This window comes from Glycine max, chromosome 12 (genome assembly GCF_000004515.6).
Source record: "Glycine max cultivar Williams 82 chromosome 12, Glycine_max_v4.0, whole genome shotgun sequence".
NCBI classification, from domain to species: domain Eukaryota; kingdom Viridiplantae; phylum Streptophyta; class Magnoliopsida; order Fabales; family Fabaceae; genus Glycine; species Glycine max.
The window spans coordinates 4,545,325-4,562,182 of record NC_038248.2 but is presented as its reverse complement, the minus strand read 5'-3'; the positions used below and the strand labels follow the sequence as shown (position 1 = coordinate 4,562,182).

The 16,858-nt window shown below is 31.3% G+C and overlaps 3 protein-coding genes across 3 annotated transcripts; 2 read left to right on the top strand and 1 right to left on the bottom strand.

Annotated features, from left to right (window-relative positions):
* Positions 1 to 3,914: 3,914 nt before the first annotated feature.
* LOC100810752 (PGR5-like protein 1A, chloroplastic) lies at positions 3,915 to 7,010 on the top strand. The gene is made up of 7 exons (XM_014764533.3): positions 3,915 to 4,256; positions 4,393 to 4,455; positions 4,584 to 4,670; positions 5,549 to 5,786; positions 6,003 to 6,076; positions 6,229 to 6,327; positions 6,577 to 7,010. Exons 1-7 carry the CDS (start codon positions 4,008 to 4,010, stop codon positions 6,658 to 6,660), a joined length of 894 nt encoding a protein of 297 aa, XP_014620019.1. The 5' UTR covers positions 3,915 to 4,007; the 3' UTR covers positions 6,661 to 7,010.
* Positions 7,011 to 8,206: 1,196 nt separating this feature from the next.
* On the bottom strand, positions 8,207 to 10,621 carry LOC100526939 (uncharacterized). Its single transcript, NM_001249327.2, has 4 exons — positions 10,229 to 10,621; positions 9,740 to 9,843; positions 8,368 to 8,497; positions 8,207 to 8,275 (listed from the first exon to the last, which is right to left on the bottom strand). The coding sequence occupies exons 1-4, from the start codon at positions 10,337 to 10,339 to the stop codon at positions 8,237 to 8,239; spliced, it is 384 nt and encodes a 127-aa protein (NP_001236256.1). The 5' UTR covers positions 10,340 to 10,621; the 3' UTR covers positions 8,207 to 8,236.
* A 1,082-nt stretch (positions 10,622 to 11,703) lies between these two features.
* Positions 11,704 to 16,728, top strand: LOC100810228 (oxysterol-binding protein-related protein 3C). The gene is made up of 10 exons (XM_003539621.5): positions 11,704 to 12,008; positions 12,272 to 12,353; positions 12,668 to 12,784; positions 12,876 to 12,948; positions 13,217 to 13,335; positions 13,587 to 13,708; positions 14,210 to 14,386; positions 14,825 to 14,969; positions 15,779 to 15,957; positions 16,392 to 16,728. The coding sequence occupies exons 1-10, from the start codon at positions 11,917 to 11,919 to the stop codon at positions 16,636 to 16,638; spliced, it is 1,353 nt and encodes a 450-aa protein (XP_003539669.1). The 5' UTR covers positions 11,704 to 11,916; the 3' UTR covers positions 16,639 to 16,728.
* The last annotated feature ends 130 nt before the right edge of the window (positions 16,729 to 16,858 follow it).

Here is a 16,858-nt window from a genome sequence, read left to right as displayed (position 1 = left end):
ATAAATTATATATAAAATTCGTTAAAAATTTAATTTTAAAAGTAAAAAAGTCCAAATTAAAGCAACACTTCAACATGTTAAAATATCTAATCTAATCTATTTATGTATAAATTGAATCATAAAATTCAATACTCAAATGACTATTAACTATCCTAAATAAGGAATAATAAAATTCATTCAACCATAAATGACCCTTAATCTAATAAATTCTAACCACTCTAAAATCAATTAAATAAATGAGATAGTAATTCTTCAAGTCTCGTTAGACTCAATGATTTCGTCTTCATGCATTGAAAATAACACTAACTAATGAGATATATAATTTCAATGAATAAGACACTCAATTATAAAATAATTCACAAACAATACTCTTTTCAGCTGGTAAGATGATGACCGGAAAAATCAACCATGATAACTGCATTATTCAAAATAAACTTGTAATAATATAAATATCTTAAAATAATAATTTACTCATAATTAGATATTATACCATCATACAACAAGCCTTTCACATAACAATAATTAATCATTAATAATATCACAATCAATCAATGCTAAACCAACCAATTTCAAGACATTCAATATTATGTAGAGATATATTCCTTTGAAGAAGTTACCTCAATCTCAATCATATGGAGTTTCAGTTCAATCTTAAGTAGAGATATACTTTTTCCTTGAAGGAGTTATCTTAATCTTAATTATGTGGAGTATCAGCTCAATCTCATGTAGAGATATAATTCCCCTCCAAGAAGTTATTTCAATCTCTTGGAATGTGAAACACAAGTTTAATCTCATGGTATCAAACATTCACATACATCGAAAACATGATGTCATACACTTCAAGATTAACTAAATCATACTAATAATCCATCACAATTCGATCAATTATTAACACTCACTAAACAATCATTGTTCAACTCAATCAATCTTATAAATAACGATTATCACACTAGTAAAATATATGTAAATCAATATACATAAATTATTAGATATAATACAATCATAAAGTTTAGAATGTTACTAATCCCAATTTTTTTTTATCTAAAATCTCAAAGAAAATATTTCAAAAAATATACCATGGATGATTTTAAAAAAAATAAGTGTTTTATTCATGTCTTGATTGAAGACCTCCCTAAGCCTCTAAACATTTTCACAACATATCTTATAGTGACAACACATTTCCTTCTTATGCGTTCTTTGTTTTCATTATTTTGATCTCACTTTGTTTTTTTTTATTTCTCTCTCTCTCTCTTTAATATTCCTTGATTCCTCTAGTCTCTATTTATACTAATTTCAAAAAAAACTTAATTATCTATTATTTGAGTGCATCTTATGTTATCTTAAATATAAAATAAAATTAATATCTTATTTTATGTTATCCATATTTATCTTATAAATATAAAATAAAACTAATATGCTTAAAATAAAAGATAAAACAAATATCTTATCTATATATATATAGAATTACAGAAATCAATCTTCATAGTAGTTTATTCTACTTGACTATCTTCTTTTAGTTTTAAACTCCAACATTCTGGTAAAAGCTTACAAGCAATATGAGGAAGTATGTGAAAGTAGCAATGTAAGGATAGTCTGCAATTCAAATATATTTTTTCTGTTATTTTGATTTTTGAGATCCTAGGATTTGGTTTCGTCTTTAACCTAGACCAGTTATAGAGTCGTAAGATCTATGTAATCGATCTTGGATAAAATTTTGTTAGTATTGTTGGATCTTACGATTTTAACCTGCAAAAACGTGCAGGTCAAAATCTTAATTATGGAACTGGCACGCAATCAAATGCTAAGCAATGCAAGTATTTCCATTTGAATACTTATTGCTTGTATAAATAAATATTCGATTTCTGTTTGAATGTTGTGAAGAAGAAAAAAAGGTACGACAATAGTTGTCTTTCAATTTTAAATTGTGGCCCGGGATCTGTTGTAGCCACAAATGTTAATGGGCAATTGCTAAATGCACCTTTCTTATTTGCTATATGCTTTTATGTATGCAAGTTTGTTTTTCCACCCTCAAAATTACCACTTTCGCAATGTTCCTCTTGGTTGTTGACACGTGCATGATCAAAGTAGTGATTGAGTTCTTACGCTTTACCTTAATCATTTCTTGCAACCTAAAACACTCCTTCTCCTTTAGTTGATTGTAGAGGGCAGATTCCCAGACGATGACGTTTAGGAACTCCTACTTCCTGCCTCCCTTAACATATCTATGCAACCCTTAACTTTTAGGAAGTGTTAAATTTTGGGTTTTTTATCGGTTGGAGTAATTTTTTTTCCATTTTTTTTTCATATGGACCCTTTTTAAATTATTTTTCAGGTGTTACGATTTATAATTTTTTTTAACTTGAAGCCCTAAATAATATTTTTTTTATTTTAGAACTTCAGTTCAATTTTTTATTTATTTACGATTTCAAAATCGTAAGTTGCATTTTTTTTTATTTCTACGACTTTGGATTTGTAACATGTTTTTTTTTTACGTTTAAAGTTTTTAATTTTATAATTTTTTATTTACTTGAATTTTCTTTTTTATTTTGTTTTCAAATTTTTTAATGTGTTTTTATTTAAAACATATTATATTTTTAAATATTTTTTTATTTAAAATATAATTTTACTTGTGTATATTTTTTATATGATTTTATTTAATATATTATATATTGTTTAAATGTTGTTTTATTTAATATATATTTAAAATTTATATAATTTTTAATAATGTTATTAAATATACAAAGTATTAGCCGTTTACTTACTTTTATATGCACAGTTATTATGATTATGTTAAATAAACAAAATATTAAACTATAAAAAATTATCTAAATTTTAAATATACTAAATATTTTAGATTTCACATTATTAAAAAATTACATAAAATTTTTAAACTAGAAAAATATTTAAAAATATATAACATATTAAATAAAATCATATAAAAAATATATATGAGATATTAAATAAAACTAATAACAAGTAAAATTAAAAATATTAAATAAAATTATTTACAATTTTTTTAAAAATTGAAAACAAAATAAAAAAAGAAAATACAAGTAAATAAAAAATATAAAATTAAAAACTTTAAACCAAAAAAACAACAACTTGTTACAACTTCAAAGTGATAAAAATAAAAAAAATAAAAAAAACAAAACTTACGACTTTAAAGTCGCAAGTTAAAAAAAATATATACGACTTTGAAGTCATAAATAAAAAAAATAAATTAAAATCATAAAATTATTTATCATTTCAGTTAAAAAAATTATAAGTTATAACAAATGTTACGACTTTTAATTTAAGAGTCATAATATGTGTTATGACTTATTTTGTTTTGGAAAATAATTTAAAAAGGATCCCCATATGCAAAACGGAAAAAAATTACCCCCAAAAAGCCCGTTAGATTTTAACACTTTCTAGAGTTTAGTTTCTGGAAAAATAGAATGTTGAATATATATATATATATATATATATATATATATATATGCGCGCGCGCACAAGAGGTGCATTTAACAATTGCCATATTAGTGAGGAAGGATACAGTCTGATGGGTGTCTTGGTAAAGCCCAAATCTGTGAAGTATTCGGATGGATACTGATCAATTGAATGCTGCCACCCATACCAAAATTGAGTGTATTTTAGTAATTTTATCAATTTTCCATAACTTACTCTTTTAGGATGAACTTAACTTAATGTCAGCATAACTATTTTTATATTAAAATTTTACATCTATGCTCTCATTTTTCATACTTATAAAAAATATTATTTAGCTATTAGAGTAGTTAAATAATTTAAATAATAATATCAAAATAACATGGTTTATTAGAGCTAAGATTTAATTCTTGGGAGAAAATCACCCACTCCAAAGTCCAAGCAAACCCTTTAAATTAAAGCAAAAGACAATGAAGCAATAATGGATTCCATTTTTGGTGAAGAGCCAAAGAAAAGAGATATTTAGGCAGCAAGTGGAAAGGGCAGTATTGTCCAATTGGGAAATAAATATAGATAGATTTATGTGGCGAGAATGTGTTTGGCTTGCGAATGAATTGTGGCGTCGTGGGCTGATGGCCGGCACGAGCCTCTCTCACGTGATCCAATCGACGGTCCTAGAATTGCCCAGAACCACCCGCCACGTCAGAATCTCCGCCAAGAGCCACCGCGTCTCCGCCACCTCTGACCAACGCCCCGCGGGACCCTGCTGCATCTACGTTGGCCCCCTCGAAACCGCTAACAAAGAGAACCTCGAAGCCCTTTATTGCCAAGTAAACTAAACTAAACCATTTTACTCTCCGCAAATTTCGTTTTCTTATATTGAATTACACAAACTATGATAAATACTATTATAGAAATATTCAATCCCTTTTGTTCCATCTTAGTTAACATGCTATTTTGCAATAGGCACGGGATGCTTATTATAGTGGTCAACCTCTGATAGTGGATGACATGTTTGATAGAGTAGAGGTGAGGTACCTTTCTTCACTATGTAATTTAACATGTGATAGTATACTACTATATAGTTCTTATTAGCTTCTAATTTGGACTACTAATGTTGTTCCTTTAATTAAAATAAAATAAAATTATGGAAACAGTTAAGGCTAAGATGGTTTGGTTCAAAGTCAGTTGTAAAGTATCCTCGGTGCAGTATTAGGAGGCAATCCACATTTGCTGATGCTGAGGTAATTTCATTTTCTCTGTAATTCTATATTAACTTGTTCTTGTCTCACTTGCCTGTGTTGTGATCCCACCTTCATGTCAATTTACCGTTATCTTGCTTGCTCACTTCCTTTGATATCCTCAATTGTTTTTAGAATGCATTGCTAGACTATGTATTTCCACTTCTGGGTTCTTCCCCTCTGTTTGGTACAGTAGAAAGAAATTAAAGGGAACAGATAAGATTGAAAATTGAATTGAATAGAAAATAGAAGGAAACAAAAATTAAGACCTTGTTTATTTATTGTTTTAAAAAATAGATTCCTGTTTTCTAAAATTTGTTTGTCGCTTGATACATTTGAAGGTGTTTGTTCCCTGAGTACATTTCTGTTGTGTTTTCTAGAAGTCTATCTTCTGAGCACTTGAACAATAGTACTATAAGAAAACATAAGAAGTGAATGATAAAACATCTTCCAGCTGTTTCTGTTTTTTGGTTTTCAAAACGCTTATCTTGGATGTAATTTTCAAAACTTAATTGATTTTGGATGAGAAACTAATTTCTGGGTAGTGTAGAATTATTTTAGAAAACAGTTTTTTAAATCAAAAAAAGTGAGAATGGAATAATAAAAAATGGTTTTTAAAAGTCAACATTTCTTTTTCTTTTGTTTTCAACCAAATAAAAGAAAATGCATTGCCATTTGTGTTTTCTTCCTCTCATTCAAACATATCATTATGTGGCTCAAAAATTTAGGTTTGTGCGCCATATGATGATGTATTTCTATTATGTTGAATGTCTGTAGTTACTACATGTTTATCTTGTAGAATGTTCAGGGCTCCCTGCCTTGTGCTCCATTTTTTTTGTTTTTTTTTCTCTAGAATATTGAGTGATGTGGTCGTAGGGCAGGAAGATCTGTCTATGGTTTTTGCATTAGCAAGCACATGGGCCATGTTCCTTGCATTTGGCAGTTTAGCCTGTGTTGGTCCCGTATCATACACTGTTGGCATGGCTTATCAAAATGCATTCGATTCAGGCTTATCACTTGGTAGCCAAACACCTGGACTAGGGTTTCTGGCCGTGGTGAACAGCCTTATTTTCGTTGGGCTGGGTTTTGTGATCGGCTACCCTGTTGCTTCAGCTTCAGGTAAAGACCTTTTTGCTGCTTTTCCCCTTTCATCATCTTATGCCTTAATCTTCAAATTTGTACTCCAAACCATATCTCAAATGCCCCCTTATTTTAGTCCAATTGGGAACTCCTTATAGGAAAATTTTCTTTCTGCAACCTCAGAAAAATATTCAATCATTGATGTCATTGTCACTACTTCCATATCTGTATTTTATTAACTGTCCATTTTCGCAGCTAAGGTGCTTCAAGGCCTTTGGAGGAATGACTTGGTGGCACTAAAAGGTGCATGTCCAAATTGTGGAGAAGAGGTCAGTCATTGTGATAAATGTCATATAAGCACTTTGTTTCTTTTCCATCCTGTTCCTCAACTTATATTTATATCTGTCCAGCTTTTGAGGCACAACACATACATATGGTTTAATTTTTCTATGCGCACTGAGTTGGATTCATATTCTTTTAGGTATTTGCATTTGTGAGAATGGACAGGAATATTGAGTCACCTCACAGAGCAGATTGTCATGTGTGTGAATGCATATTAGAATTTCGCACAAAAGTTGAGGTATCAATGTATAGACTTTATTTAGTATTATTATTTTTAACTTTTCCCAAAAGGCTGTTCAAAAAACTAAACTGTTAGTTATTTCTAATTTAATTAGAGACAATTGAGACAGCTATGCTATAATTTGCAATGCATGTTGATGACTGCATGGCAGAGAATATTTGTTTCTCTTCCATTTTTCATCCTCTGCACCCAAAACCAAAAGATGCTGCTGCAATTTGCATGACACATGGTTTTATTGTTTTTCAGCAATCAGTCTCAAGATTTGGTAGACAGTGGGTTTATGGGCGTATTTATCTTGTTTCATTAAGAGGCAGATCCCGACGTAAATAACAGCTGTGAATTTTCTTCCGATTTGTTTGTGTGTGTATATAGTAAGGATCAGAGTATCATCAAATTCCTTCCTTATTCTTATTTTTAGTCTGGAACAGTTTTGCCTGAAACCGATTTAAAATACTTATCATAAGGAAGAAGTTGACATGTTAATTAATGGACAACTGATTTCTTTTGTTTGATTGTGTGTCAGTGTTATGCAAGATTGAGTATTGAATTCTCATGTAAAGCAGAATCCCAATTATCATGTATACAAGATGAGCTCTGTATTTTTTTTTTTAATGTTTTTTGTATCTTGTAGAAACACTTGTGATCAAATATGAAATGTCAGAAACAGAGTTATATTCCCACTTTGCTTTTTATTGTTATTGTTGTGTGCATGGTGTACTACTGCCATGAATGCCGGTGCCATTACCATGTTTGGAACGCTGAACTCCAATTTCCTTCCACTAAATATGATGCCCCATTTATTTATTGTTTAGATTATTTCAATCTCTAAAAATTCTGCTAATTCGAATTTCGGTCTATATATTGTTTTTTTGTTTTGGATTTAGCTTATACCTTTATTTCCTACCTATTGCAAATTTCATTTTTCTTTCTAAATAAAAAAACTTGGAATTTTTTTTTATTGCAACATGCCATTTGAGGGGCAATAGAGAACAAGTGTCATCCAACTCCCAAGTTATCTTAAGGAACACAAAAGTAACCTTAGTAAAATACCATTACGAAAGTTGAACTGTAAATTTTCGATTGGGTGAACATCTTTTTTTGTTAATGATGGTGATACTAAATTTATTAGTAGAGCCAGCTCAATAGCTCGTGATAACTTTATGCTAAAAAGAGGATATTTAAACCCCAATAGATATAGCAAATGCTTGCTCTTGTACACTAAAAACTTAAATCGGTTCGATATTTTGCTTGTTCTTTTATAGAAATGTTGGAATTTTTATATGACGTGCATGTTTCATTTTTCGCGACAAATATCCGTATCTAAATCTGCAAACTAGAATATTCTTTTACTTAGTTTCGTATCAAAGAGAAAGGACAACGTTATTAAAATAAATTTATTATCTAATAAACAACCATAATCCAGATTGTGAAAATCTTCGGGTTTCTTTTACCATAATCATGCATAAATACACAACACTGGATCCTTAAACAATTAGTTGATAGCAGCTGCAACCAAAACCCCCCGCAATAAAAATATATATCCCCTAACAGCTACACTAAGACTCCAACAAAATGCGGGAACCCATTCGGGAATTCTATGTTCATGACATAAACATCAAGGCTAAATAGTGCTTCGGAATTTGCCTGCAAGCAACTTTATTTCATGGTTCAACAAACAGAATTTCAATTGTCGTCAGTTCTGCAATCCACACAATTTGCTGTAGTACGAGGTGTCATTAGAAATATTTGACTAAAAGAGCCATTACCATGGAATGCAGAAGGTAGTGTTCATGCATGCATTGCAAAATCAGAACATTTTACATAGAAGTAAAGCAGATGATTGCGATCCGGGCAAATGTAATCAAGTAAATCTTTCAACTGTGTTTAAGCTTCAATGCCCAGCCAATCAGAAGTGTGCTAAACTGTAAACTAGAATCCAGGAAAGCTGCACAGATATTAAAAGTGAAGTCAGATTGTAGAACAGTAAAAGCCTCATTTTCTACAGTAGACAAAGCAATGACCAACATGTCATATTACCAGGAAAAGAGTTATAGAAGCAAATAGCCCCTCTTGAAGGAGGGCTCCATGACCGCCAAACTCTTCCTCATCAACCTTTAACATTACTGCATAGTAACTATATATAATCCCAGTGGATAACGCTAAAAAGCTGCAAAACAGGAAAACATTTACCAAATAAACATCAAATTTATTAAACGGTGGTATCACGATTCATTCTTAATGGCACAAAAGTAGAATGATAGATTTAAATCCAGCCTGAGAGAGAGAGAAAAAATAAACTATGAACTAAGGATTTCAATTTGGACAAAAAAGATAATTTTCTATGATGTTACAGAAGCAACATGACATTGACCATTCAAGTCCTAGAAAATTTATACCTAGTAGTGTTTTAATAATTCATCAATTCTTCTGTTTATAAAAATCATGATTGTTTTTTGGTGTAAAAGGGAATGAAACCCAAAGAGAGGACAGTATATTAAAAACCTCTAGGAAAAGAGGTTGAAGCTACATCAGCTAAGACTTGAAAAGCAATAACAGAATGAGTGAAATAAAAAATTCTACTGTTCTAAATGCTCAAACCATGTTTGGCCAACGCATCAGAGACCTGATTGGCTTCACGGTAAATATAAACATGATTGTACAAAGTAAAACTGATTTCTGCAACCAAATACTGTAGCCTGATTACTAGATGTTTTTCTAAAGGTCAATACAAACAAACCTTCATAAATAGTACCACGTTGAAATGGTAAAAATGAAAATCAAGAAACAAGGACAACAACTTCAAAAGATTGCTATTGGCGAGGCCATCTTCTCTATTTCAAGAGTTAATGTTGCTTAGGCACAACAAAATTGATGCATACAGGTAATCTCCTTAGTTTTGTAACCAGAACAGCATCCTCATATGTATAACATCCACCACTTTTGCTTAATTTATGTCAAATATCAATCACTTTTAAAGTTTAGTCCCTCTACATTTCTTTTCCACCCATAAACCCCTCTCATAGATCTGCATGGTCATTTTCCATTCTTTCCTTTCCCATAATCAAAATTAATCATTGATAGAAGAACACACACTTACTCCTCCACTAAGTACTTCCTTGTCTCATAAATGTCGTGATCAAAAGTTAATACTAGGCCACGTGACCAAAGACTACCAAAAATATCTCAATTCCAGCACAGGACATTCAGACAAGATGTTTCTAGATCTATGCATTGCACTGTTGCACCATTTGGTAGACAGTCAAAATCAACGAACAAGACCATTATCATCATTTGTGAAATTGCAATATCACAAGATCAATGAACGCAGTCAATATACAGATAGAAATTTAATGACACATACAACTTTAGATAAACATACTAATCCAGAAAGAAAAAAAAAAACACTTACATGATAAACCATATGCCTCCAACCAAAGGTATGGAACCCCAAAGGAATCCACACGCAAGGCCAAGCACTTGTCTAATCCAATGCAATACGTCTCCCAATTGATCCTGCTTGGAGGTAACACACAGACAAGGAGAAACAAGGGGTGTTAGCATATGATTAGATCAATTAAGTAACTACTGCATAGAACAACAAAACATGACAAAATAAGAACGTCTGATAACCAAATATCAATCATGATTGCACTATGTAAGTTGATTCTTAATCTTAATCATGCACTATAAAAGAAATTGGGAACATATTATATCAGTAACACAATTATTTTATTTTACTTCTACCCTTTTGCTTACCCAAGTTTCAGTTAGGCAAATAATGCAAATTCAGAATGTCCAAAATTAATGATTTCGTATTAACTGAAATTTCAGCAAACATCTCAGGGGCCATAATGGTAATAAGGATGGATCTACAAAAGATGAAACTGAAAGAACAAACCTTGTCCCAGGAAGCTTCGGGATCAAACAATTTGGCGAATTTTGAAGGCGTGAGGTGACCGTTCTGGTGCGGTTGTTGATGGTTGAGTTTAACGGATTTACCTTCTTTCATAGTGGGAAACGAAGCAACAAATAAATATTAAAAAAAACAACGAGTGATGGGGAGTGAACTACTTCACACAAAGTTTGGGTTTTTGAATCGTTATTGGTGGATGGCTGATGATTAGGGTAAGAATTGTTGAGAAACGGCGACACTGGAGGGTAGAAAAAGGAAATTAGGGTTTTGGATTAAAAGTGAAAAGGGAATCTGAATTAAAATTAAAAATTGCAGGTCTTGGTGGTTCGATCTGGCATCTGATCTACAGTGTCTCTCTGTATTTTTCTCAATCTCAACAACCACAGATGAGGTCACTTGCTGCTTCCTTGTAAGCTTGTACTTTGTTTTATCATTCATCATAAATCTTAATAAATTTAGTTTTTGATTTAGGTTTAAATTTAAATATATCCAATTCAGCAGTTTTTTTTGTTTAATCAATAATCAAACATGGCAGGAGAATATAAAATATGGAAATTCTATAAGCTGGTTTCTTTTTTTTATTATTAAAAAATATATGTTTAAAACTATATTCTTTATTCACTTTAGGTAAAAAGTTATCATAAAATTTTTTAGCTAAATAGTTTTCATTTATTTTAATTTTAGAAAAAAATTAATATTTTTAATTTACTGAAATATATAAAGCTTAAATTTATCTATATGTAAAATGAGAGTACCTAAAGTTACTTTTTTATATATATTTCAATCGATTAAAAAAGTAAATTAATTTTTCTAAATTTAAAATAAATAATTATTAAAATTTTAATATTTTATAATTTGTTTACATATATTTATGTATTTTAGTAAAATTTTAATTTATAATTATAAATTTTTTAATTTTATACATAAATAAAATTAAAGATGGGACATTAAACGTGATAATTATAGCATTAATGATAAAATTAAAAATTTAAGATAATTATTTATATTCACTTGGGATATTAGACAAATTCCTTTTTCATTGATAAAAAAATAATTTTATGTTTCATTCAATTACAATTAATCTTTGAATGATTTTTAAGATAAATATTATAAAAAATCAATAAATTTATCATAAATAAATTATTATTAAATGAATATGTAAAATTATTTTATAATATAATTACATAATCATTAAACTCAAGTCATTGAAATCAAACTCTACTTCTAATCATAGAAATAATTGCTAAAAATACTTAAAGGCAATGTTATAGGATATCTAAGTTTATCTTATAATTTTCTATAAATATTTTCTTACTGTTTAAAATTTAGTAAAAAGAAAAATACACATTGATTCTGACTAATCTTCAGTAAAAAAAAAACATTTATAAATTGTAATTTTAATTATAAATTATCGTTACACAAAATAATATCATTAGAACACAAGTAATAATGCGTGATTAAACTAATCTTATTTTATAATTTAAATCTAAAGATACCATATTAATCCAAATCTAGTAGTATTTGTTTTCCATTTTACACAACAAACGCTCTTCTCTCTTCAATCGTTTGAGTTTGAATTTGATTTGGACGAGGTTGGAGGTTTGCAATTTCCTTCGGTTGTGAATCTGATTGTCTTCTGAATTAGGGTTTAAGCTTTACACGCAGTCGCAGAGATGGGTAGCCCCTCGAAGAAGAATGAAAGTAAGGGGTTTTTCGCCGCCATGTCTTCCATGTTCACCAGCGCTGTGAACCGATCAGTCAACGGGTACTTCATTTTCACAATCCCTTTCTTAATTCGCCTCAAATAATCAATTCTATGTGCCCAATTGTTTCAACTTTCAACTGTCATTTCATGATTGCATTCCTAGTGTGAAAATGTTCCCCTTTTTATCATGTAATTGCAATGCTTACACCTATTACATTCGTCAATTCTAGCAGCTTCCGAAATGCTTGTCAGTTTCCTTACTAAGATTTGCAATGATTTGGAGAGGAATTTAAGCTAATTATATGTTTCTGTTTTGTTTCTAGGCTTAGTGTAGAAGTCATAAATCCAGAGGGAGGTAAAGAAGATGCAGAGGAGGAAGCTCAGAGAGGAAGATGGAAACAGGAGGTGTTGTTTATTTAATTTTGTTTAATTTTTGTAAATTTTTTTAATTTCAGGCATTTTCTAGTATTGCTTTATTTCTAACTCCCTGTTTGCACATTTAAAATGCTCTTGGAAGTTATCACCCCCTCAAGTTAAATTGTTTGTGTTGCTTTTCAGTTTTATTGACTGTTAATAATAAGGATGCTGGCATATTTTTGGTTTTATTTTATTTGATTTCCTTTTTCTCTTCCTTGGCATATGCCTCATTCATACATGCTCATATTCTGATTCTGAATATTATTATCTCTTTTTTCTCCCTTTGGCTCTTGTATATAAAGGAAAGAGATGGTTACTGGAAGATGATGCAGAAGTATATTGGCTCGGATGTAACATCAATGGTGACATTACCTGTTATTATATTTGAACCAATGACTATGATTCAGAAAATTGCTGAGGTCGGCTTACTCTTAGTTTTGCCATTGTTGATGATACCTTAATCTGTAGTGTCAATTGATTGAATTTGAAAATTGAAATTGCTTGAAATAGTTGATGGAGTACTCCTACTTGTTAGATCAAGCAGATGAATCAGAGGATCCATACATGCGGTTAGTTTATGCAAGTGAGTAATTTTTTCCTTTTTTATTTTCTCTTTTAACTCTTATTTCCCAATCACATTGAAAAGTCGTCCTGGGGATATAGTTTTAGATAGGAATGAATGGCAAACCAGAAGCATTCTGACTAGTTTTGATGAAGGATTTTTTGCTGATCTCAAATATCTTCATCTGAGGCTTGTTGTTGGAGTTCTTGTTCTTCAATCTTCCTGTTGCATTGAATAAACTATAGGCATGTGTATTTATTCACTGTTGTACTTTATGTAATCATCACAGCATCATGGGCTATATCGGTGTACTTTGCATACCAACGAACCTGGAAGCCTTTTAATCCTATCCTTGGAGAGACTTATGAAATGGTTAACCATGGTGGAATTACATTTCTTGCTGAACAGGTATCTTTTCAGTATGTGATTCTCATGGAAACTCTCTGGTGCAGGATTTTCTACACTACTTTCTCTCCTTCTCTGCATGTCTTTGAAATATTGTGTTCTTTCTTTTGCATACTAGAATTTGGAAGAAATATTAATTTCTTCTCCTTCTTTCTTATTTTGTTAGGTGACTTGGGACTTAGCTCACAACAAAGTATATGGGTTTTGTTACTTTTCTCTCTGTGTATATATAAATAAAATATTTTAAATTTCAGGTGAGTCATCATCCCCCAATGAGTGCTGCGCATGCCGAGAATGAGCATTTTACATATGATGTGACTTCAAAGTTGAAAACTAAGTTTTTGGGAAACTCTGTTGATGTTTACCCTGTTGGAAGGTGACAAATATATTACATTTGTTTAGTAGATTTCCTCTGTTATATCATTTTATTCTTCTTGTTACTGATGTTTGTATTCTTCCAAGTTCCAACTCTGATTGCTGCATTCACCTATGGTACTCTTTCTGAAAGAGTTTTCATGTCATCTCTATTATCTTAAGAGATTAAAAGTATTTTCAAGCAGGGTAGAGACATTTTTGGTGACATTTGATGAATGTGTGGCATATTTGTTCTCTTAGCATGTGGGTTTGGGCCTAACTAACCCAACATTCTAAGATATTCCAAGCTATTTATAATGCTTTCTTAGTCCCTATAGTTTGCCAATGGAGGTTCCATGAAGAATCTTGATAAACTGTGGTATTAGATTCAATCTTATGGTGGTGCATTATATGGTTATGCAACAAAATAATTCTTGCTTAAATTTTAATCCTAGTTGTTCTGATCTGAGTTATCCTGTTTTGTTTTTATTTGCTATTTAAAAAAGGACTTGTATGTTTGCAGAACACGTGTGACCCTTAAGAGAGATGGTGTTGTCTTAGATTTGGTGCCACCTCCTACAAAGGTTAACAACCTCATATTTGGCCGAACTTGGATTGATTCACCTGGGGAAATGATAATGACAAATTTGACAACTGGAGACAAAGCTGTACTATATTTTCAACCATGTGGATGGTTTGGGTCTGTATCATTTCTGTTTCTACTTTTCTAAAAAGGAAATTATTACCTTTTTGACTAGTTTGTATCAGTTCTATAATTCTATTTCTATATTGGATTTAGATTTCAACATTTGAGCAATTCTGTTAGTCTATTACAGGTTTGACTTCAATGTATAATGAAATTGAAATGATTTTCTGGGTAATATGTGAATAAAAATGTTCTATGTTTCACCTGACTTTGATTTGATTAACCACTATTTGCTTTCCAATTTGTGCCAGTTAAAAGTGAGTTATTGAAAATAATTGAGTGGACCTGAATTTTGTTTCCGCCTTCTTTTAGGATTTCTATATTTTACTTCATCTTTCTCCCCTTTCTCCATCCTGTTTTTTAGATATCTAACTATTGTCAATATATCTATAACCTTTAATTTGGATCTATTTATTTCCTGATCTGTTGTAGTGCTGGTCGATATGAAGTGGATGGATATATTTATAATTCTTCAGAGGAGCCTAAAATATTAATGACAGGGAAGTGGAATGAGTCAATGAGTTATCAACCCTGTGATTCAGAAGGAGAGCCTCTTCCAAACACAGAATTGAAAGAGGTGATTTTTTAATAAAAAATCTTCAGAATGAACTTGAGAATTATTTGCGATTAAAATTGATGGTAACTTTGCTTCATAGGCATCTTGCTATTTTCTTGGTCTTATTGTTTGATGACAAATCACATCTTTGAAACTTTAGTTTTTAACGCAGCCGAGTGACATTATGTGATGATCCATGTAGTCGAACTGACCTAGTGGGATAAGGCTTTGTTGTTATACTGTTTGAAGATAACATCATTGCCCATCTTTCATGCTTGGTGGGTTCGAGTTGAGGGACCCAGCAACTCTACATCCCCCCCCAGCCCCTCAAAAGAAGAAAAGTTTTCTGTTTTCTTCCCTCTTCCTACCAAGCATGTCATTGGACTCGCAAGTTTTTCAAAAATTTCTTTTAGTTTAATTTTTTTCTAATTTCTAGTATAGCAAATAATGTTTTCTAATTAATCTATGGTTGTTCCCTTTTCCTTTTTAAAAATCCTGAGTTTTTGCTGGTGATTTTGAATTTATCTTTAAAATGCTAATAGTTTGAACAAACTTCATGATGTGATGCAAGAAGACACTGATATATTCAAGTATCTTTTGTCGGTTTCTTACACATATCTGTTGACAAGATGCATAATCCCTTACAATCCAATTTTTTAGTGTTGTTTGTGAATTCTTTGATTAGAAGTGATAACCATTGCAATTAATAATCTGCCATGTTGCTTGGGATAATAAAGTAATTTTTCTCTTATACTTTGCTGATATATTGGTGAGGTCACTAATACCTTAAAGTTCCTTATCATTGTCATTTCCTCTGATTTATTATGCAGGTTTGGCATGTTGCTGATGTTCCCCAGAATGACAAATTTCAGTATACACATTTTGCTCATAAAATAAACAGCTTTGACACTGCCCCTAGAAAGTTGTTGGCATCAGATTCTCGACTACGCCCAGATAGATATGCACTCGAGATGGGCGATCTGTCAAAATCTGGGACAGAAAAGAGCAGGTTACTCACCCTTTCTTTTGTTCCTCCTATCCCCTTGTGCCCAAAAATTTAGCAGAGCATTTTAGAAGCACTAACACGAATGTCAAATTGAGTAACGTACAGTTCAACATGATCTATATCATCTTCTGTAATTATTCATGATATCCATTTAAATAATTTTGCTGGGGTGGATGGAAATTCCTTTTGGGTAGGTGGGGGTTTGGTGTTGAACAACCATTCTGTTGCCTTCTGTATTGATATCTCTCACTCTCATGCTCAAGGGAGTGGCAGTGACTAGAAATTAGAACCACGTTGTATACTCTTGAGAATTTGTTAGGCTTCTCTGCCACTGTGAACCCCTCTCAAATAGAAATGGGCTTGAGTTTCACCAATAATCAGAGAGATGCTGTGAGGTTGTTTCCCAGGGTATTTATCTTTGGTTTGTTTTCTTTCAGTTTGGAGGAAAGGCAGCGTGCTGAAAAGAGAAGCCGAGAGGAGAAAGGGCATAGCTTCACACCAAGATGGTTTGATTTAACTGAAGAAGTGACATCAACTCCTTGGGGTGATTTGGAAATCTATCAATATAATGGTAAATACAGTGAACATCGAGCTGCTGCAGATAACTCAGGAAGCATTGATGATGTTGATGCTAAATCAATTGAATTCAATCCATGGCAGTATGGTAATTTGGCCACGGAATGAACTAGTTTCAATTTTCTTTTGGTTTTTGGATGCTACAGTTAGTTCATGTAACTTTTTTTTATTGATACATAGAATAAATCTTTTTTTTTTCTTTTTGTGGTTTTGTTGGCTTGTGTACGTTGTAATATCTGCAGTTCTCTTTCTTTTCTGACTACGTTAGTATTTTGATTCCATCACACAGAATGTTCTTTTGTTTTGAATGGATGGTGAACGTAAGAGT